We start from the raw sequence: 24,109 nt of genomic DNA, 5'->3' as shown, positions 1-24,109 counted from the left end.
ATGGAAAGAATTCCATCAGCGGCTTGACCTCCTTTGCTATTAAACTAAACTATTAAATAAGAGCATAGGTCTCTGTAAATGTTGAACTTTACCTGTTTTAAACATATCTGCCAATTCTTGCATTATACTGCATTCATTTATATATGCAGTCTTTTAAAATGTATACAATTTATACAGTATAATGCTGGAATTGGTGGGAGTTGCTAACTTTTTTGTCCAGTGTGAAATTTGAGTAAATTTTAATAGGTTTTAAATAAACTTTCCTTTAGAGGCACCTGCATCCAGGACATTGTATTTAAATATACATGTATCAGACACCATTATCCAGATCAGAAGTGCTTTGTAGTCTTCACCAGAAACCGATTTTTGTTCATGTTTTTGTATTTCAAACATTTGTGATCTTGAACTCTGTACGTGTGTGTGCGCATGTGGTTTCTGAAGATTACGCCAGGTCAATCTGTGTGAGAACGAGTTGGAGAGTCTCCCGGTTGGCTTGCTGCATCTCAGCCAGATCCAGAGACTTCTTGCAGCCAAGAACAAGCTCAGTGTACTGTTCAGCATCCCTAATGGTATATACACCACACACACACACACACACACACACACACACACACGTGCACACGCACACACACATTGAGATTGGAAAAGGTTATTCAGAAGAGGTTATTATATTGAGTAAAGTGTGCTTAGATTCATGATTTCCAGTAGGTGCACAGTTATGTTAATGGATGGTTCCCAGATTTGAAGATGCCAAGCAAACATCCATTAAAAGTGTGAAAAATAAGGACAGTATTGACTGTAGCATGGTCCTAATCGAATAATTACATGCCATTACATGCCAAAAATTACATAGCAACATTTATCATGATTTTATTATTATTTTTTGTAATGAAGTTTGATGTAATGAGTTGGTGGTACCAGTTTCATTCAGTGAGGAAATAAAGCATTCCACATGCTTTACTCTTTTACTGTGCTATTAAATCATCAGTCAATTTTAAAGTGTCTTAAAGTCATTGTAATTGATTTGTTTTAAACAATAGAAGCTTGTCTGGATTGAATAGTAAAATAGCTTGAAGTTGCACCATCAAGAAATTGAATATGCATGTTGTAAATCAGACTGTATTTGCATATTGATAGACTTGTGTTTGATAGACTTGTGTTTTATGGTGCAATAACATTTATCTGTGCAGTCAAGTGTGCTGCATAAAACAACATGGGGTTAGAGACACACCGAACTAAGACATGAGCAGTAATGTTTAATTCTCTGCTTCTCCAATTCAAATAGGATAGTATATACTTTACAGATCAAATATTGCATAATGTGCAGTGTTGTACTGACTGCATACTGAGATGACTTATCGCCAAAATTGTGCAAATCATTATACAGATATTATTTAGAAGCATGCCTCAATTGCATGTGATTTTTAATCTTGAATTTCAGGCCATTTTTTATTTTTATGTTTGAGGAACAGTGCCACTGATTGACATGGTGAAATGTATGTTTTGGGCTCTATATACTGCAAAAGAAATATGAAATGCCACTTGAGGCCAATATTAAACACATAATGATCCTAGTCATATAGTTTTTTCCCCCTGCACACATAGATGGAAAGATACATCCTAATTGGAATCATTCTTTATCTCAGAGACTCAATTTTCTCTGCATGAGCTGAGCATCTTTTACTACATGCACAAGCTGATTTTGAATACCAAGACCTTTTCTTGCATAAATATTGGCATACATTTAACTCTGGCCCATTGAGAATATGTCACAATGATCTGTGTAAATAATAATGAAATTGTCATTCTTGCATTTAATTTTTGCTTTATCACTAAATCTCTCTTTCAATTTCTCTCTTTTTCCTCCCACAGGCACTAACTGGATTGGACTACGCAGGCTTCAGGAGCTGGACGTGTCTGATAACCTCCTGACTGATCTCCCGTTCCACGTGCTGCACTGCTTCAAGTCCCTGAACAGCATTAACATTAGCAAGAACAGGCTAAGCTGCTTTCCCGACCCCTGGGCCTGTCCTCTGGTGTGTTCATCTACACTCTGCTTTCTTTCACTCTCACACACTGTGCATGTCTGAAGATTAAAATCAAAATGGAACACAGTGGCTTATCCGGCTGTTTATATTATCAGACACTGGGGTGCTGCATCACTGTTTAAAGTGCTGCCGATTTCTGGAGCTTTCTTTGTCCTTGTCATTTTTTATGTAGAAAATCTGCAAAGCTGCGTCCAACCAGATCCAGAGTCTCCCTGATACGATCTCTATCTTCTGGAGGACTCATCTGAAGGAGGTGGACTTCTCAGAGAATGCCCTGAAGGAGCTGCCCTCCTACATATTTGAACTCGAGGTGAGGACAGATTTTTTACTTATATATGCGTAAGATTTGAAACAACTGTTTAAACTTTTTTTTTTTTTTAAACAGACAGTTTTAGTTTTTATGTACAGTAAGGGATCATCATATAAATCACCATATACTTTAAAATGCCCCTTAAATTGTGTGGCAATTATGCAACATACATTTTGAGTTAAAGTTGAAGCTGTTGGTGTTCGTTCCATGTGCCACTTTTTGTTGCTTTTAAAATCTTGCCATCTGCGTCTTTATCTTGTGCCTCAACCCTTTTATTGAAATTTGCTTTATTTACCGTATCAGATTAAATGACACACCAAAATCACCAATTTTGCTCAGTAAGGTAACCAGTGAATGTTTACAGTAGCTTAACAAATTTATACATATATACCTAAATATGTAAGTTTTGCACGGCATGCAAACGTAGCGGCATGTACTGCGCCCTCCATCTTGCGAATCGGCTTGTGTCCACACACAATATATCTATCTATCTATCTATCTATCTATCTATCTATCTATCTATCTATCTAGCTATCTAGCTATCTAGCTATCTATCTAGCTATCTATCTACATACATACATACATACATACATACACACACACACACACACACACACACACACACACACACACACACACACACACACACACACACATTATATTGGCATTATTGGGACACCTGACTTTTCAGCCATATGGGGTTCCTCACCAAACTTTTACCACATGTCTTTGGATGCTGTAGCGTTGAATTCTTCCTTCACTTGACTTAGGAGACCCAGACCTGTTCCAGCATTGCCCCTGAACACAATACCAGTATCATGAACATATAATGTACACGGGGTTTGAGTGAAAGTTCTTGAGTCTCAACCCCATGGACCACGTTAGGGATTAATGTTAATATAAACGCTGCACCCCGGTCCTCCTCACCTCACCTACATCAGTACCTGACTTTACTAACACCATTGTGTCTGAATGAGTCCCCACACATCTCCACAAGCACAATTCAAAATCTAGTGAAACATCTTCCCAGGAAAATGAAGGTTAATATAACAGCAAACGGGGACTAAATATGGAATTTGAAGTTCAAAAAGCACATACCAATGCTCGGGTGTCCACAAACTTTTACCCATATTGTTTATATACCAAAAGCAATCTAAAAAAAAAAAAAAAAAAGTTTTCCTGCAGTGGAATAATATCTTAGAGACTGTCTGAGCTTTTTTGTTTTTTTAATACACTCCCACATTGCTAAACACTTAGGTGCTTGGTTGAAGTATACAGTATTATGGTGTTTAGATTTAACATGATTACATTTAATGATTATGCAGGATTGTGTGATAAACTGTAATCTGTTTAAAGCACTAAAGCCTGTATATGCAGAATGTTAATATAGCTGGTATATTGCTTTGTCAGGTTTGATTTGAGCAAGAAACAATCAGCATGGGATTGAAATTAAGTACATTTTAATCAACATGTTCGAGAGAAGTTTTAAAGTAAATTAATTTATAAAGCAATTGAAGGCTTGAAAGCAGCGCATGCAAAATAATGTGAATATTGATGTTGTTTAGAGTGAAAACTGTAGTAAAAGAAAAAAGGTCAATCAAAAGGCAGTATACAGTAAAACAGAGAACTGTATACACTATAAAACACTGTAATAAAGTTAAGGCATTAAAAGAGAAATAACCAATAAAACACTGGTCAAGGTCATGGAAAGCTGATCCAGTGTGCATTTTTTTGTGTGAAATTCTCTGTCTGGCCTCATGATGGCATCACTCTTATAGTGATGGGTGTATCTACGAGCGCAGTGTGTGTTGACGGTTTGGACAGAACAAAAATTTGATGGCTTTTAGATTTTGCTTCTGTCCCTATTATTTCGTTTTGCCGTAATTACAGTATTATTGTAGTTACAGTATTACTGTAATTACTGGTATCAGACTGACAATGGAATAAAACAGGATCAGTGTCAGATTATTTTTTTTATGATGTGACTGAGACAACTTATATAGTGCGTATGCACACAGGAGTCAAATGATCTTAAAGCACACACTATCGTGTCTGTGATGTCTGTGTGTTTTGCACACCATTGCAATAATCATATGGATCCATTAAGAGTCTCCAGTTAGATTTACCTGGAGTACATTTGTTGAAGTGATGCAAAACAGTCATGACAAGATAGAAATCTTCCTCTGAGGGCTGTATCTTTCCCTCTGCATGATTAGGAAGGAGGTTGTAGAGGCTTGGCAGATCAAATACTTAGGATTGGCATTGCACTACTGATGATTCAGAGCTTCAAATCCAGTATAAATCTCTCTCATCTCTCTCTCTTTCTTTCTCTCTTCTCTCTCTCTCTCTCTCTCTCTCTCTCTCTCTCTCTCTCTCTCTCTCTCTCTCTCTCTCTCTCTGGCACACACACACACACATACACATACACAAACACACACAGAACTCTGCATAATCTGAGAGGAGAAAAAGGAGAACAGGAGATCTGTCTATGCAGACTGATTAGCAGGAAGCTGATGTCTGTTCATTCAGGAAGTTTGGTGGTGCAGGTGGCCTGGTTGTCAACACCAGGAATACTTCAAACATCAAGTACGTGTTTTCATCATGTGCTGTCAGTTACATCTGTTCACAAGTGTACCATCAAGTATACCATTACAAAATAGCTTGAACAGAGTCTGCATTGAGGAGGACAGTGTTTTCTGGACTATAAGCCTCTCTGTTATAAGAATACAACAACATCCTGTGTGCTTAGACAGAATGGTTCATGTGCATGTTGCTAGCATGTCTTAAGGACTTATGTATACTTGAATAGCAAAGCTCCAAAAAAACAAACAAACATTAACACTGGGTGAATTGGCGAAGCTTGCGTAACTATGAAAATGTTAACACGTTTCTGAAGCAAACTTTCTGTAAGGACGACACTCACAGAGTACATTTATAGCATTTTGGCAGATGCCCTTATCCATAGGGACGTAATCTCATTTATACAGCTGAACAGTTGAGGGTTACGAGCCTTGATCCAGGGCCCAGCAGTGGCAGCTTGGTTGCACTGGGATTTGTTAACATGACCTTCAAATTCAAAGTCCAGTGTCTTAACCACTAAGCTACTATTTCCCATAATTGCTTTAGTAGTACCCATTTTGTGAATTTCAACAACTCCAACTTTTCTTATAAAACACTAACTTAAGCGATATCAGAGCAGCACATAAACTGTTAAAACAACGAAAATGTTGAACAATGGAGTTGTGTTTATACAATATGTACAACATCGCAGGTGAAACTGAATTTTTGAGTGGTTAGACACAAATAAATAAGTAAATAAATTGTCACATAAACTACAATCATTGCTGGAGCAGCATAAATTTAGTTGATACACTAACAATTAACAATCTACTTTAAAATCCTAACAAATAAACTACTGTAGTTGCACACTGCAAAATACTAACAAATAACTAAATATGGGACTTGCACATCTACTGTAAAACATTTGCAACTATTCAACTACTGTAATTAAGCATTTACTATATAGCACTAAAAATAAACTTCTGTAGTTGCATATCGTATCAGTGCACTACCAAAGCTGCACACAAGCTGTTCAGTGCTTACAAATAAATGCCAGTCGTTAACTACCATACTTACTGTAAAATAAATAAATTAATTAATTAATTAATTTAATTAAACTACATCTCTAAAAAGTGGAAAACTGAATTAGACCAATGAATTCATAGCAAGATACATCAACCCTGCTTTAATTAAAAACAAACAAAGTTCTTCAACTTCCTCTTTGAATCCAGACACAATCAAATCATATACACAATATGCCATATTGGAGACTCAAGACTTTTATGCTTTATTTATTAGACACATGCTTTTTTACCAAATGGTGAAGAGCCCCTGACATGTAATCTCCGAAAAGCAAACAGCAAGAGTAGCTCAGTGGTTAAGATGTTGGGCATCTGATCAGAAGGTCATCAGTTCAAATCTACCACCAAGCTGCCATTGTTGAGCCCTTGAGCATAAGCAAGGCCATTAAATCTGCCATGCTGGGATGACTGCAAGTCTCTCTGAATGAGGGCGTCTGCCAAATGCCATAAATACAAGTACGTGACCATCAAACAGTCATTAATAGACTGTAAAGACAGAACATTTTCACCAGAAAATATGAATAAAAAATATTCCAAAATGACTCACCACAGAAAATTCTGGAAATCCTGCTGAGTATTAAAGTTAAGGACCTCATATAACGACTGTTTTTGACACAGTTGAAATAATGTAAGACTCTATTTCTGTAACGTCTCATTTTATCTTCTTTGTTTAAGGCGTTGATGCAGGCAGGGCAAAACTTTTTTTTATATTTATAAAATACTATTATAGATGTACACTTACTGTGACACAGTAACAAAATTATGAAACTAGTTAAAGTAATGAAGTAGTGTAAGATGAAACTAGAAGGCGCATTACTACAGTATTTTTGTTTATTGGTTTTCTCGTAGTTTAAATATTTTGTTTTACATTTTCTTTGCTACTGTGGAAGTTTTCTGTAGAAGCTAGAAACTACAACTGTAACTACTGTAAAATCACACTTGAGGTGGGGGTATAAGGTGAAATCCCACAAAGCAGCATTATATCCACCATCCCAGATGCAATTTAACGCTCGAGCGGTTTGACAGACAGGGAAAGAACTCACTCTCTCGCTTTCAATGCCAAACATTCATATAGAGAGCCGCAGGTTGGACAACCCAGAGAAAAGAACCTAGTGACATGGATCCAGTGAGCTTTTTACATTTATGTTAATATTTATTTAACTTTATCCACAGTGATTAGGTGATTTACGAGAAGTGTACTGAACACTCGGGTGTGCTTTACACATTTTATGATCTTGAAATGTTATAATCTTACAAGCTGAAGAAGGCTGGCTGCAGTGAAAAAGACAATATAAGGCGATTCGGGGAGAATGTTTATGGAAAAGCAGCGCCATAAGGGTTGTAAAAAGAAGCTGTAGAGTAACTAATGCAGTTTTTGATGGAGCTCATTATGCCAAACCGTTAGTGGCAGGAAGTTGCAAAGTTGCACAAATTAGGTTTCAACTTGGGGTGAAACACAATCCCTGAAATCCCAATTACGCTGAACTTTATCAAGTCTTGTCAGGGCTGAAGAAGTTTTGACGGTGGTTAAACAAAACAGAATTTATTGAAAATCCCACAGGAAAATAATATTTGGTGTTAAGAATCATTATATATATTCTATGGCCACATCTGACCCAGTTATATGTCCAGATATACAAAAATTTAAATAAAAGATAGAACAAACTAGCAGATGAAAGAATAATTGCTATAGTATTTTTGCAGAAATAATAAAAGGGATAAGACAAAGGAAAGTTCATGTATTTTACAAACAATGCACTGAGGGCAACAAGCTGACCTTTGGCAATAGGTGGTTCATTCAGAGGTTTGCCTGGGAACTGTAGCAAATTTATTTGAAGACAGGAAAGAGAGAGAAAGTGAGACCGGAGTGATCTTATCACAACTTCTCACCACATGTGCCCATAAGGGAGTAGTGCTCTTTTTTTTATTTTTTATATATAACCTCCACTCTTTCCACTAGATTTTGGAGTGGATTTGTGCTTATTCATCCACAAGAGCATTAGCAAGATTAGATATTAAGGTTTGGACTGGGGTGCAGCAGCTGTTGCAGTTCTTATCCCAATTGCAATTCTGATCAGTGAATTTCAGGTGTAAACTATTCAATATCCAACTCATGGACCTTGTTTTGGCCACAGACACATTGTCATGCATTAACATGTTTGTGTGCCTTAGTTCCAGTGAAGGGAAAATGTAATGCTAAAAAACACAGCCATTCTATACTATTCTTTGTTTATAGAAAGCCTTCATATCGAGTTATTTGTGTAATGGTGAGGTGTCCACATACTTTGCTATACATGCCATACCGTGGGTAGGAATCTAACAAGGTTTGTTAGTAATAAAGAACAATGACGAAGCCAGTATTTAATTCTTGGTTGCTGGTGCCAGATAGGCTATTATGAGTATTTTTGAAATTGCTGATATTTTCGAATATTCATACACAACACACTCAAGAGGTTAATGGAATGAAAAACAAAAAACATCCAGTAAACATTGCTGGTGCTTGATTAGCTAATTAATAATCAGGAGTACAGGTGTTCTTTTTTTAGTGTATACGGTCTTAATTTTGCACAGTACTTCATGTTTCAGCAGAACAAATGCATCATTATATTGTCATTGGAAACACTACAACGGGATCAAAAATGATTTCTAATTTAGCCTTATTTGCATTTTGAGTGGCTACACATGTTGAAATGTTTGGGCAGATGGGAAATGTTTCATATTACGCACACACAATGTCATTAGAACAGATCAAAAATTGCCTGTTTTAATATACCATGAACAGCGGCACTTGTTGGAGGCACGGTGTTTGGGTTTGTAATCAAGCCAAAGTCCCATTGTACAAGTGAAAGGCATTAATGAGCTCTTTCGGGTTATTGTTAATCTGGCATGATTTAATAGTAAGCACTAAGTAGAGGCAAATGTCAGTTACATGCTGTTTGAATGGAATACATTTAGGGTATTTTGTGTGATTATTTTGATTGTGCCTTTATATTTGATGTGGTCTGGAATTACATTTGAAGTAGTGGGCTAAAAAGAAGTACATGGTTCACTAAGGTATAGAAGTAATGCTATGAAGATTTGTTTTTTCCATACAACCATAGAATGAAAAATAAATATTATTCTCTATTGATCTTTGTAAGAAAACCTTTCATTTCAACTTTGTTTTTTTGAAATTTTACACCCTACAAATTGGTCCATATGTTGTCCTGTGTTGGAAAACACCTTGACACTAGTACCACAGGGGTGTAGTGTTTTTACTAGGCATATACTAAAGACATGTAGCCTAATATGAATACATAATTTAAAATGGGCAGTTAGTGTACTCTAAAGAGATACCAATGCAAATAAGAATAAGAGACAGATTATTATTTTTTAGAACTTTGACAGAAAGATTCATTGGAATTCTGTGGGATACAAAAAAAAAAAAATATGAGTGGAATGTTTTTATGTCTGTGTTTATAACAGACAATGGACAAAACATTTTTTAAATAGACATACAGCCTTAGTAAGTACAGCCTAAACTTCACAAACACCTCTAGTTACAATACAGCTAAAGTTAGAAGGGAAAGACAGTTTGCCTGTGTCTGTTTGTGGGCGTTTTCAATTTGCATATTCATAGAATCTCTTTATTTCCCAATAAAGCGTAAGTAATTTTAAGCAGAACAAATGCTTAGAATGTATGGTTAAATTTATACTTATTTGGACATTGAGAATGTTATAGTTACTTTTTAACTAGTAGACAGCAAAATTTGAAGTCGAAATTAAATATGAATATGAGCATACTTTTTGCTTTAATTTTGCAGTGTAAATGGTTTGGGAATTTGCAGCACTTTTACATGTGAAACAACCCCAAAAACAAATATGTACCAAAATAATGGGAAGAGAAACCTATGAAAAAGGAGAGGAACTGCTCATGATCCAAAGTATACCACTTCATCGTATAGTGTGGGCAGTTTGATCAGTTAAATTAGTGGCTTTTTTATTTATTGAGAAAGAGCTAAATGAATTTTGAAGTACATAAATGTATATTTCCTGCTCAGGTCAGCCAAAGTCTTAAAAATCCATTGGGCAGAGCTTCACACTGCAGATAAACTCGAAGCCAGAAACGCAAAATAAAAACAAACTAAATCCAATTGAGCATGCATTTCATTTGCTAGATGCAAAACACTACAGGAGCCATCAGGAACTGTAGGCAGATGCAATAAAGACATGGCATAGTTTAACCACAGAAGAAACTTTGTGTCTGTTAATGTCTGTTGATTCCAAACCTCAACTGCGAAGGATTTGAAACCAAGTGCTAAAAATTACAATTTTATTTATGCCTGCAAGTTTGTCCAGTTACTTTTGGTCTCTTAGTTCTAAGGGGAAATATAAATAGTTCTCAAATTCTTATACAGTTTGGATGTAATACCCTTCAATTAAAGCTGAAATTCTATGCTTTGATCTTATTTAAATGTAATGTGGTTTGTCCATGTCCTGGAATTTATGAACTGAAGTGTATGTTTACTGAGTGTATTCTTTTTGTGTGTGTGTGTGTGTGTGTGTGGGTGTCTCAGATATAATCTGCAGACACTTACAGATACTTAGAGACTTGTTGAGTGTTTCTATGCAGGCTCTGGCAGTTCTAAATACAATGGTTTGTGTGTGTGTGTGCGCGTGTGCGCGTGTGTGTGTGTGTGGTTGCTCCAGGCCATCCTCTCCCTGAAGCTATGTGGGAATCAGATCGCCACCCTGCCTCCTCCAAATAAATGGAAATGCTCTCAGCTCCGAACCTTGGACCTGTCCAGAAACCAGCTGGGGAAGTAAGTCGCACACGTACACACACCATATACAATATATCCACGTGCATAAACACGCTTCATCTCCTCACCCTGACCGCTCATATCCACTCCATTAATCCAAACCACCTCGAAATCATCACAATTCCAACCGCTGTTAAATAGGCCTCTGGTTTTCTTTTCCTGGTTTTCTTGGCTGTGTAGGCAGGTCAAGTCAGAAGAAAGCACCAAGACCAGGAGACTTCCTTTCTTAACCACGTGGCATCGAAGAGACCCAGAACCAGGTACAGTACGCTTGTGACTCACTGCACTGAGGCGCAGCAATAATACTGTAGCACTGTAATTATAACATCATGGTGAAAGTCGAGGGGGTGGGACTGTGTGGGCAAGTTTGCCATCTGTGCTGTGGGCAAATGTGTGGCAAAGCAAAGTATTTGAAGCTGCAGCCATATTTCCCTTCAAATATGAACTGTAATTATTGCCTGAACAACAAATTACGCTGGTTCAAAAACATCGACGAACATATGTGCCAGGTTTTCTTCAGCTCTGTAGAAACGAACTCGAATGGTTATTTAATTATCACGATCATCTAACATGCTTATTTTTATTATATTATTATGAAGTCTACGTAATTCTCTCCTGTTATTTTTATAGGTATAGTCTTTTTAAAGAAGTTTGCAACAGTGTTCAGTTTCAAAGTCAGTGTCCTGCCAACCAACACAAATTACCCTGTATCTAATATGAACATAAACCAGAATGGCTGAAATGGTTTCATTTAAGCTTGTATTTGTTTGATGTGTGTTGAAAACAGATAAGAACAGATTACTAGCTGTGAAAAATGGTTATAAATAGTTTGGTTAAACCTCTATTTTGAGACATGCCTCAGACAGAGTTGTATCTCCAGAAGGCCAGGCGGTAAAGTTTTTTTCTATGCAAAAGTACTTGAATTTCAGGCACATAGATTCAAGGCCTGGAAAGTAATTGAAAACAAATATAGGTCCGTGAAAGTGCTTGAATTAAATTTCAAATACATTTTGTTTAGTAGTCTAAAGGAGGTCTAAAGGAGGTTTGCAAAGGTTTCAGCCTTGCAGCCTTTTCAACCTCCTGAAGGTTTCAGCCTTCAGGAGGTTTGCAAAGGTTTCAGCCATGGCAAAAGGTTTCAGCCATGTGTATTAGCGTGCATCATTATATACATTTATTATTAATAGTATCTCGTACTTTCCTGAGCAGCGTTTTGCACTCGTTATTTCAATATTACCAGTATGAACTCCATTGACTTCAGGGGGGCTTAATTAAACATGACTGCTCATAACGGTCTAAATTTATAAAACATACACATTCCAAACGTTATTCTTACTCTGTAATTGTTAAGTGTAAGTGAAATGTTAAGTACTGAAAGAAGTCTTTTATGATGCTATATATGCTGGGGTGTGAATTTGATAGGTATTTGATATTAAATAGATGGTGCGTTGAAAAAGTCCTTGAAAGTTCTCGAATCGAGTTTTTGAAAGAGTGGGAACCCTGTCTATGGTTCTGTGGTAAGTGTTTGTAAGACTGCGTCCAGGTTGTAGACTTACCCATAAATTTTTTTTTTTTTAATGGTAGTATTTTGGGATTGTCTTTGGTCAGAAGGGTTTGAATGATGCTTCGTTCAAATACATAACCTACTTAATGGATTTATAGAGATAAACCTATAGGGATCAGGGCTCCAGAAAAAAAAAAATCAGTCAAGGAGTCATTTGCTCCTATGAGAAAAACAACAGGCGCCAAATTATATTTTTAAGTGTCACACAAGAATGAACTTTAAAAAATGTTAAACACTTACTTCGAGTCATTCTGTCATATGTACATCTGCTTTCTTTTTACAGCATGGCCTGGGAAATGAAGCAATCATATAGACGGTGTTGAATTTTATTTTTAGCTCTTTCCATTCTTTTTCAGCTCGCAGTCTTCATGCACGAGACACCGCGAGCGCTAACGGTGTTTTCTGTGGCGTGCTTTTCCCCATTATGTGATCACGAGCATTTTAATGCTTTTGGCTATCGCCGTGTTTTCTTGCTGTCTCTTTTTCTAAAAGATCTGTTTCGGTAATGAAATTAGTTTTCCCCACAATTTCTCTGCCCCCTTTAGAGCAGAAGTCGCAAAACATTTTCTCGTCTCGTGATCAAACCTCACCCATGAAAAAGTTTTTCCAAATGTCTTTCTGCACTTTTATTTATGTTTTCACTGACTGACAGAAAGATGGTCCACAGTGTGTCTGTCGTTCTCCCTCTCTCCAAAGCTGGCACAGCTGGAGCCTGCTTTTTTACTAACAGGTGTGTTATCAGCGGAAGAGTTGGACAGAGATGGAGACTGTTTGGAAAAAGTCTGATATTTTTAGTTTCGACATGTTTTTTTTTCTGATGCGAAAAGGTGATTTTTGCTGTCCGGTTATTTTTGCGCTTTAACTCAAGCGTAGGCGGCGCCTGCATCTCGGTTTATTACGTCAACAAATTTCGTGATAGGCCATTCCTCATAGGACACGCACATAAAAAATCGTAACACGCAGATTATACGGTCATAACGGGCAAATTTATATGGTCGCAGGTGGCGATCTAGGCAAAAAATATTACTCGCAATTTATTATTTTTAAAAGTATCATTCTAAATTATCAATTTAGTCGCAGTCTGGAGCCCTGGGTATACATTTGTAGAATTTTAATATATATTTGTTTATGTCCATAAAGCTACTTTGCCATTGTTAAAAGGTGTTTCAAAAATTAAATGAACTGAATTGAGAACCCAAAAGGAAATTTATGCTTTCTGTATGAACCTACACATAAGATAAGATAAGATATACCTTTATTCGTCCCACAGTGGGGAAATTTATTTGTTACAGCAGCAAAGGAAAGAAATAGAAATAAATGTAAATATATAAAAAGAATATACACATACTATAATATACAGTATATACACAGTACAATGTATAAATACAAATAAGGGAAAAAAAGTACGTATTGCAGGTAGTATTGCACACAGGTGGTATTGCACGTATTGCAGGTAATATTGCATGTATTGCAGGTAATATTGCACAAAGGTAGTATTATTACACAGTTAAACAGTAATAACAGTGTGTATTATGGTGACTGGTTTACTGGGTGCAGCTTTGATTGTAAAGTCTAATAGCAGCAGGGAGAAAAGACCTTCTGTATCGCTCCTTCAGACACTTAGGATGTAACAGTCTGTCACTGAAGGAGCTGCTCAACGATGAAACGGTTACATACAGAGGGTGAGAGACGTTCTCCAGCAATGATGATAGTTTTGCTACCTTTCACCTTTCTCCCACCTCCTGTACAGTGTCCAGGGAAATCCCCAGGACTGAGCTGACCTTCCTGATCATGGTGAAGAACCATTGAAACAAACAGATGCAGATTTTTATAACTAGCATCTTGATTATACACACTATGTGCGGTCAATGTGCCTCGTTATAAAACATGGTAATGAGGACGTGGCAGCTCCTGGACGAGCATCTCTAATTAAATGCCCCGCCATTTGTGTAAAACACTACCATTAACAGCCTTTATTACCATCTCCGACATTTCTTTCTCTCCACTTCAGGCACTAATGTTAGCTTCAGTCACAGGAGAAAGATTGCCGTTCTTTCCGTTCTATACCGCAGTCGCTCTGCCATGGCCTTCTATGGCTGCTGATCAGAGTGTTGCAATGTTTAGCTATACAGTACATGTTCGCTTTAACTCTCTCTGCATTCTCGTGGTTCTTCCTGGCAGCTTGTCCCGTCCAGTTTCCCGAAATCCTGAGGGATACACTGGAAGTCCTGTATCTCAACGACAACCAGCTGGAGTGTGTGCCTCCGTCAGTGTGCACACTTAAAACCCTGTCTGAGCTCTATCTGTCCAAGTGAGTCAAGGATAGGCCAAGAATAAAGTCTGTCTACAATCACCTGACAATAATGAGATAGAATTTTTCACTTTCATGCTTAGTAACATGCTTGTAGAAATCTTGAAGTAATTCAGCATGGCTTGTTCTCCACAGTAATCCAGGCATCCAGGAGCTCCCGGCTGAATTGGGCCAGCTCTCAAACCTCTGGCAGCTGGACCTAGAAGAACTAAACATTCTCAATGTGCCCACAGACGTCTGCAGGGATGGTACAGCTTTTCATTACACCCCGTTTTATTTATGACAGAGGCACAATTTCAGCTTTTAGATCTTCTGCAGAAATTGTGATGCTTGTCCATCAGCAGGGTAGGACCAGCCAGCTAGTAAATACTGTTTTTACAGCTTCCGATTTACTGTGGGATTTTGTGCAGGTAGTGAGTTGATTTTGAAAGTCGATGTTGTGTAAATTGCATCCTGCACAAACAAGGGGAGGAATATAAATATAAACATTATATTTTTTCTTGCTACACTTGGTGAATTTGCAACATAATTGTGACAATATTTAGTTTAGTACTTGTTCCTAACATTTTCATTTGAAACGATCGTGTGTCTGTCAGGTCCGGCAGCTGTGCTGGCGTTCCTTCGTGCTCAGCTGCGATGTGCTGAGGCCTGTAGGTTGATGAAGCTAATGTTTGTTGGGCCACCGCGTCAGGGGAAGAGCACTTTGCTGGAGGCCCTCCAAACTGGAAGAAACTCGCCTTTTTCTTTGTCTGATCACAGCATTCGCACCTCAAACTGGGTGTTAGAGAGACCCAGTGGAGTCAAGAATAATGTAAGGGAACTTCTTAAAATCAAAATGTTAATATTTGTGTACAAGATTGCTATTTTTTGTGAGTTTAAAAGCACTATATGCAATTTGGTATAGAAGCTTTTCGATATATGCTATGTCATATCAAACGTCTGATACTTACAGTAGCTGAAAGCTTAAATTTAGAAGCAATAATGACTCCTATTTTTATAAACTCTGAACTACACTATATGGAAAACAGTTTGTGAACTCCTGACTGCAAGATTGATATGTGATTTGTGAACATTTCTTTACACAAACCTCCATGTTTCTGGGAAGCTGTTCCAGTAGATTTCAGAGTGTGCTTGTTAAGATACAGTCAATTTTCCAAAAACTGCCATTTCAACTTCAACCAAGACCAATATTTAATTCATTCATGTCCATTTACCACACAGTATTGTAATTTACATGCTAAAGTCATATTTCCTCAAAAAAATGTAAATGAAGCAGATACTAAAAGCTAAAAGTAAAAAAAAAGACAACATTGTCAAGTAAAAGCTCCAGTGTGTTGCCCTGTCCCAAATCTAAATTTACTGGACATTGATTAGCCTAAAAACATCTAACTAGCATACAGTAAGTTAATAAAGTATAATAAGCTAGTTGAATGCATCCATACAGACTAAGGCAAATATCATCCTCTTCACCTCCTCGAACAAGAACTGACGGTTAACATATAAAATATTAATAAACATAAGGTGCCAATTTATAATTCTTGTATTTATGTTTAAAATATTTAACAAAAATTTAGTATATCTGTATAGCTCAAGAATGAACAACACCTACAACATTACTCTCTGACCCATGCACTGGTGTGGGTTGAATGAACATTCTTTCTGACTCACACGGCTCTGAGTCACAAACACACTGTTATTACTTGTACAAACAATCTTCAAACCCCTGACACAGTGAACTTACTACTCAACTGAGCCCCTATAAAATGAGAGGTTCCCACGTGCTTATAGTTACAGATAGACACATGCTTACATACTAACTGTGCACAGATTGTTACAGCATAATTCTACACACAAACACACACACACACACACACACACACACACACACACACACACACACACACACACACACACACACACAACTTTTAAAACCCCAAGAGAGTATTCCTGTTCCAGCTCAGACAGCTGTGATAACTAATCCTACTGCTGCTTTTTTGTTCTGGTTATTTATCATGTTAGCTTTTATGGTGTGACTTGGATTTGAACTCCAGGTCTGCCCCAATAAAAAACATTTCTTAGGATAATGTTTATGGGAAAGTTACTTTTGTACTAAACTGGCTTTGTTTTTATCAACTAAACCAACACCAACATAGTTGCTTTGTTATAGAATTTAGTTTTTGTCCTGTTAACATTGCTGGGGTTCAGCACAGTATTGTCTTCTGTGGTAAAAAATTCTTTTTTTTTTCTTGCCAGACCAGGAACTGTGTGTCATTAAACGTATAATCAGTATATAGCAAAGGTTGGACAAATCAGTAGCCCAATTTCCCAGGATACATATTAATACTGTAACTACAGTATATGTAGTCACATGTGGTTAATCATGTCAAAGAGCAAAGGTCTTATGCAAGACAAAAAGATGTTTTATTTGCAATGTCAAGAGAAAACCCTGCACGTTTTACAATTACACGTTACACTTCTTGTTATTTCTAGCCTTGTCAGTTCATATTAGCATAGCTTTATAGGCAACAAAAAATTAAGACAGTGCAGTATGCTAAAGCCTTCACTTGTTATGCTAGCTGTGCAGAAATCCAAGCTATGTCTTAGTATTTTAGTCTTATTAGGTGAACCTTGTATATTTACTTTGATTGTTTAATCCCCGGAACTATAATTCTGCTGGTGAATAAAAAAGTCGATTTTATGTGTCATATTCCTGTACGTAGCGGTCTAATGCTCTTTATCTATTTATTTCAGTTTGTTTTAATAAAGTGTAATTTATTGTTATGTCTCTGAATATGAATTCACATCAATCTCATCAAGGGTTGCTCCAAAATCTTTCCTGTACGTTTTAAGCAATTGTTCCTTATTACTTGTTTTTGTCATTAGTTTTACTGGTACTTTTCTGTAGTGCTTAACTGGAATAATGGTTTTAACTGCCAATAATTTTTATTCAAATAGATCGACTCGGTGTCCTTTAACGTTTGGGACATTGGAGGTCCAGCCAGCATGTCCACTGTAAACCAATGTTTCTTCACGGATAAAGCTCTTTATGTGGTGGTCTGGAACCTGACACTAGGCGAGGAGGCCGTGGCCAACCTGCAGTCTTGGCTGCTCAACATTGAGGTGAGAAAATCAGCACAAAAATATAGGTATGGTTTTAATGGGAAAAGAATCTATGATAGTGTTGTTTGATGTGATATTTTAGGAATAATGTTAACATTTGGGAGATCTGTTGGTTTATCTTGTTGTTTGTTGTACGTTGCAGGCACGCGCTCCAAACTCAGCAGTCATAGTCATCGGCACTCACCTGGAACTCATCGACACTAAGTTTCGCACAGAGCGAGTTGCCACACTAAGAGCCTACATCCTGGCGCTGTGCAGGACACCATCAGGTGCCAGGGCCAGCGGATACCCTGACATCACCTGGAAGCATCTGCAGTCAGTGGCGTTTTTTTACGTTTGTGACACGACACAGAAATTGTTTTAAATATGAACTGAACTGAGCGTGTATTTTTGTGTTTCCGACAGTGAGGTTTCCTGTAAAAACCTGGAAGGCATGGACGGTCTCAAGAGGCTCCTGTATCAGGTGGCCTGCTCCATGAAGGACATTAGCAATCCAGCCAGCTGCCACAAACTGGTGGGAAGACTGGTATGCTTTAGCCTCCTTTATGTTCTCTAAATATTTAGACATAATTACAAAGTCTACCACAAAACATGTTCTAGATTTTTTGTAATGTCATGTTATGTCTTATTTATACCACAGTGCTGTTGAATTCTCAGTTCTCATTGGATGAGAGTTGTTAATTACATTTTTGAATCAGTGGCTCTGACAGCAGGTCTGGCAGCATTACAGTGTGGTTTCTACAGAAACAGCTTACACAAAGACTTGCATGGAATTGCTCCACTGAAACTAAGTTTAAAAAAAAGTTTAATAAATATAATTAATATGACAAAGAGGAGATGATTATTTTGCTTTTTGGGAGCAGTGTCAGTCTTTGGTGATCATTAATGACCCTTTTGACAGGCTATGTGTTTTCTTTGAATTCAATTCAATCAATTTTCATTTGTATAACGCTTTTAACAACGGACTACAACGTTTTAAAGCGTGTCGTGTCTAGTGACACAACAACTGTTATTTGTTTTTATAGTTAGGGTGAAAAATTGGAGTTTCAGCCTGAAAATGCCACACGGTATAACCATTAACAAAGAAAGAATAATGTATTTTATTTAATGATATTTGCCGTTTCCATACTCCATTATCTCTTTTATGCTTTCTTGCATCTGCATTGTAAAACTTCTAATTGTTAAAACTAAACTTGTGTGTATTAGATTTAATATAGTTTACAAATTAATACAAACACCTCTAAAATGTTGACAGCTGTGTACATATTAAACAGATCAATGGGTTTAAACATCTAGGGTCACTGGTTAAGGAGAAGAAAATGTCTTCAACAGGCAAGATTCATTGCCGGGTCGGTCAGGCTAGAGCGGCATTCGCTTTGCTGAAGCGGTGGAAAGTAAACATAATCAATCAAGAACAGATATAAACGCTAATCCTACCCATGCTGCTCTTTCAGTTTGAGGTATGGACAAAGTGATTAAGACCCATGAAGATCAAAAGAATGGCAAACTTCATTACCAAACATTATACCTTTTTTATACCTAAGGTTTTGGACTCATGATTATTTTAATAGATATCAGAGTTTAACTTATATCATTCTATTAATAGATTGGTGTGCTAAGAGTACATTAGAATCTTTTCACATAAACTGAGTTGCTTAAGTCAAGAAGCGTTTATTAAGCATTTTTAAGAAAGAGACTTGTGACAAAAATGATAATAGGAACATTATAGCCATAATATATCATAGTACTTTGGATACTTAAGTACATTTAAAGGAAGATACTTTTGAACTTTTACTAAAGTTCAAACGGAGCACTTTTCCTGGAGTAATATTTTACCATACTTTGACTCGTCCTTAGCTACTTAGCTACTAAGTACTATAGGTAATGGTCCCAACCTTACCTATAGGCTGTAGGACAGATTGAGTATGTTTTTTACCATAAGAGACGATCAATACTAACTAATTAAACTGATTTCTTATAGTTAATACAGAGCTTTCTTTTGTTTAGCTTATTTAGCATTGTCAGCTAGCTAATGGCATACCTCTACATGTTTCTGCAGGTTTGATATTGGGCTGTGGAGTGCTGATATCTCCACAGGTTTTGACTTGTATAATTTGAAGATTATTTTCACATTGTTTCCAAAGAAACATCTAAATCTGAACTGACCAGATAAATTGGAAAGGGGATGCTCATCTATCTCTAGCTGATTAAACTATTTGGTAGACTTCCAGTAGAGATTTGGCATTTTTGCTTGTTTTTCGTAGGTTAAATGCATTGTTGTTTTTTTTTTTTTTGTTTTTTTTTTAAACTCTGTAACAGTAATCCAAAATTCACTATATGGACAAAAGTTTGCAGACATTTGACCATAATATTTGTATGTGTTTTGTGAACATCTCATTCCAGATTTAGTCCCCATTTACTATTATTATAACCTTCAGTCTTCTGGGAAGATGTTGTACAAAATTTTGGAGGATGCCTGTGGTGATTTGTAGTAAATTCAGGTACTGATGTAGGGTGTAAGGAAGTTTATGGTGTGTCTTTCCAATTCTTTCCAATTTAGTAGGGTTGAGATCAGCGCTTTATAGCAGGCCACTCAAGAATTTCCACTCTAACTCATGAAACCCATACTTTCATTGAACTGGCTTTGTTCAAAAGGGCATTGTCCCTGGAAACCTGGAGCAGGTTTGGGTCTCCTAGTTCAAGTGAAGAGAACATTTTATGCAACCGAATTCAAAGACATTCTATACAATTGTGTGCCTCCAACTTTGTCATAACAGTTTGGGCAAGAAAAACAAATGGCTGGAAATGGCAGGTCATAATACTTATCCATGAATACTTCTCTGTACACATGTGAATATATTTTGTGTGAGTCATAATTTTAATTATAATAATTACTGTAAATGTGTAAGTACAAAACAAAGAAGGCTACATTCTTTCTGATTTTCTGTTGTTTTGCTTAATGTGGGGTTGTAACCATGTCTGTACTCTTAAGACAAAACAACACCCTCTAACCTTAAACACTGCAAACAAAGCCTGGAAGATCAAGAAATTAAGGCATAAAAAAGAAGAGTTTTGCTGCTAAATATTTGATTTTGTGCGACTGGACTGCACAGATCACGTGTATCAAGTTGGTTATTGTAATTTCGTAAGCATTAACATTTATTTTTGGCAGTTCAGGTTATAATTTTGGCTAAATAACATTTCTGTTTGTCTGTGCACTCATTTACTGCAGATCCCAAAGAGCTACCTAAACCTTCAGGAGGCTGTGATAGTGGAGCGTCAAAGGAGAGATGCAGAAGATGAGGTCCAGTATCTGACAGATCTTGAGCTGGAGCAGATTATCGAACACAGTCCAGACAGCGATATTAAAGACTATGAGGACCTCCAGACTGGTAAATAATGCTTGATGCCTGATTGCCGAATTTTGCCCAATAATGTTATATATTTTATTACTTCTCTCTTCATTTTCTCAATTTCAAGCAGTGCTTTCAGAAAGTATTCAGATGACGTTTTAAATGACAGGTGCATTTCATTTTTCTGTTTAATCTTTGAGATATTTTTACTCTCTGATTGGAGTTTAACTGTGGCAAATTCAGTGGATTGGATATGATTTGAAAAGTTAGACCTGTCTATATAATGTTTTAAGGTTGGGTTTTTGGAAATACATGCACAAAGGAACAGCCCGTTTCTCAGGAACACAGTCTTTTTAAACGTTTTTTGGAACAACCAGGAATCTTCTTTGAACTGGTCAAGTGGCCAATACTGAGCATTAAAAATAGAAGGGCCTTGGATAGAGAGATGACCAAGATGGTTACGAATAGTTCTCTAGAACTCCAGAGATCATAAGTATACATGCGAGAAATTGCAGAAGTTCAGCTATAACTGTAAATAATTTTTGTGCTTTGTCCTTATGAAATATGAAGAATATAACTGTCATATAATTTTTATTAAAACATTTCAGCTTAACTACTGCATACTGCTATTGAACACAGTTTACCATATTTAAAACTGATAAAGTAGACTGTATTAAAGACTCCCCCTTTATTAATTTTTCATTCTAACAGCGATCAGATTTTTAATTGAGACGGGCACTGTGCTGCACTTCTCTGATACGAGCCATGGCTTGTGTAAGCTTTACTTCCTGGATGCTGTATGGCTAGCCGAGTGTTTAGAGCGGATTGTGCATCTGAAGAGCTCACGCTCTGTGGCGCGGAACGGACTGATCCGAACCGAGGACCTGCGCATGCTGTTGATCGGCACCGGCTTTACCCAGCACACCGAGGAGCAGTACTTCCAATTCCTTGCCAAGTTCGAGATCGCTCTGCCTGTGGCCAGCAACAGGTTGGAATTTTTCGAATTGTGCCAGTAAATTAATCATCCATAGCTTGCTGACGAGTTATTATTTTGCTTAATGTTAAAAGCATCATTTTATTTTACCCTGCAGCTAACTAGTAACTGAGTTCCGGTAATTCTTGGACACACGTGATTCCTGGGGTTTAAAAGTGTTATTACATCCAAAAAAAAAACTTCATCAATATTGATTAAAATTTATAACCAATTTTAATCCTACTGACTAAATCAGTTTCATTCTGTTCAGATGAAAACAGTATTTTTGGTCAAACGGAATCCCATTTGAGGATCCCATTTGCATTACGAATATCATGGTCACTTGAAACCTTGAAAGTAAAAAAGCCTAATGAAATTATTGCTAATGATGAAGTTAGAAACCATCAACAAAATTATTGTAGTTTTCTCATTTATATACTTATGATTTGATTTGCTTATTGTGATTTTATTCTAAATAAACATAATGAATATCTACTGGGTTTTAAAAATGTAAGCCAGTTATTTTCCTGGTCCCACATCCTGAGCTTCACATGTCTTGCCCCATGTCTCATTTCTCTCACTCACATTTCATCTGTATTTCTCTTTCTGTAGTTATCTCCTGCCACACCTGTTGCCTCACAAACCAGCCATGGATATCCATGGCTTTCGCCAACACACCAGCAACACCATCCAGCGTCACTTTAAGATGAGCTTCGTTCCAGCCGGATTCTGGGAGCGCTTCATCGCTCGCATGCTGATCAGCCTGAATCAAATGGACCTGCAGGTACACAGTGCCTTCTAGTTTTCTAGATTATTACAGGATGATGGCACTACTTCAAAAGGAACCTGGGCATTAAGAGCTTCTTCAGTTTCCTTGTGTGTAGGACTGAAACCCACCATTTATTTACTTACGTGTTTATTTGCCAGGTGTTTTTATTCGACTTTTTTAGTGACACTATAAAAGACTTTAATCCAAGCTGAGAGCTCTTTAGGGACTCAACAGAAATACAAGTGCTGCAAAACAAACTTGCCAGAGGCAAATGCAAAATATTTGCAGACAGAACAGCAACTAGGACTTGGAAGTGATACAAACATTCGCCAGACAGCAAATTAATGACACTTAGTAAAATGTGCTATTAACAATAGCATGAGTATGAATAACACAATCGACATTGTATGCCATTAATCACTGATTTATGTTAAACAAAAAAGTAGTTATATAGATTGTTGAAAAACCTGTTTGGCGATGTAAAAATAATGGTCCCGGATATGCATTTATACATACACACAAACACACACTTGCTGTACTGTTTGTGTGTATGCATAGGTGAAAAGAGTTCATTGTGGTTTTGCTTGACCCCTTTTTTTTTTTTTTTTTATTGCATTAGCATTTAGCTGAAGATTAGTTGCATACTGTCTTGCAAACCTGCATACTTGCTTAAAAATATATTGTTCAAATTAATTACTTTTATGCTTATACATACAACTGTGTTGGGTAATTGTTTTAAATAATATTAATTGATTATATAGAGGATTGCTTAGCTATCTTTGATTATCAGTACAAAATACCACACTTAGATACTTATTTACTTACCAACCTACTACTACTATTAATGGTACCTACTACTGAGATCAGAGTAATCAGACTACTACTTACAGGTAATTAGTTCTGACCTCAACCACACTGAACACCTCTGAGATAAATTAAAATGCTGAATTGGAATCTTCCCAGGAGCGTTCATGTTGTTATTACAGCAGGTGAAAATGTGAAATGGGATGTTTAAAAAGTGCATATGAATCCTGTGGTCACAAACTTTTGTCCAAGTAGTGTTTTTGAATAAAATTATATATATTTTCAATTAACATTGAAAACTTTTTTTTACATATTTAAATTAGATACCTAATGTTATATACATACTTAAATTTGATAGAATTTATTGCCTACTTTTTTTTTTACCTAGACACTTGTTTACATAAACAGATACAGTAA

The 24,109-nt window shown here is 36.8% G+C and overlaps 1 protein-coding gene across 1 annotated transcript in view; it reads left to right on the top strand.

Moving 5' to 3' along the window:
- lrrk1 (leucine-rich repeat kinase 1) overlaps window positions 1-24,109 on the top strand; it is a 108,780-nt gene that overhangs the window by 32,276 nt on the left and 52,395 nt on the right. The window contains exons 8-21 of the mRNA XM_083558967.1: window positions 442-569; window positions 1,873-2,036; window positions 2,221-2,358; window positions 10,689-10,801; window positions 10,982-11,061; window positions 14,544-14,673; window positions 14,809-14,921; window positions 15,270-15,484; window positions 17,629-17,793; window positions 17,936-18,108; window positions 18,199-18,319; window positions 21,026-21,185; window positions 21,858-22,134; window positions 22,732-22,903. Of these exons, the coding sequence (XP_083415093.1) occupies window positions 442-569; window positions 1,873-2,036; window positions 2,221-2,358; window positions 10,689-10,801; window positions 10,982-11,061; window positions 14,544-14,673; window positions 14,809-14,921; window positions 15,270-15,484; window positions 17,629-17,793; window positions 17,936-18,108; window positions 18,199-18,319; window positions 21,026-21,185; window positions 21,858-22,134; window positions 22,732-22,903 (2,149 nt within the window). The remainder of the gene's footprint in view (window positions 1-441; window positions 570-1,872; window positions 2,037-2,220; window positions 2,359-10,688; window positions 10,802-10,981; window positions 11,062-14,543; window positions 14,674-14,808; window positions 14,922-15,269; window positions 15,485-17,628; window positions 17,794-17,935; window positions 18,109-18,198; window positions 18,320-21,025; window positions 21,186-21,857; window positions 22,135-22,731; window positions 22,904-24,109) is intronic.

Source organism: Silurus aristotelis (genome assembly GCF_946808225.1).
Source record: "Silurus aristotelis genome assembly, chromosome: 13".
Lineage (NCBI taxonomy): Eukaryota > Metazoa > Chordata > Actinopteri > Siluriformes > Siluridae > Silurus > Silurus aristotelis.
The sequence above is the reverse complement of the archived record's forward strand: the minus strand, read 5'-3'. Positions and strand labels throughout refer to the sequence as shown.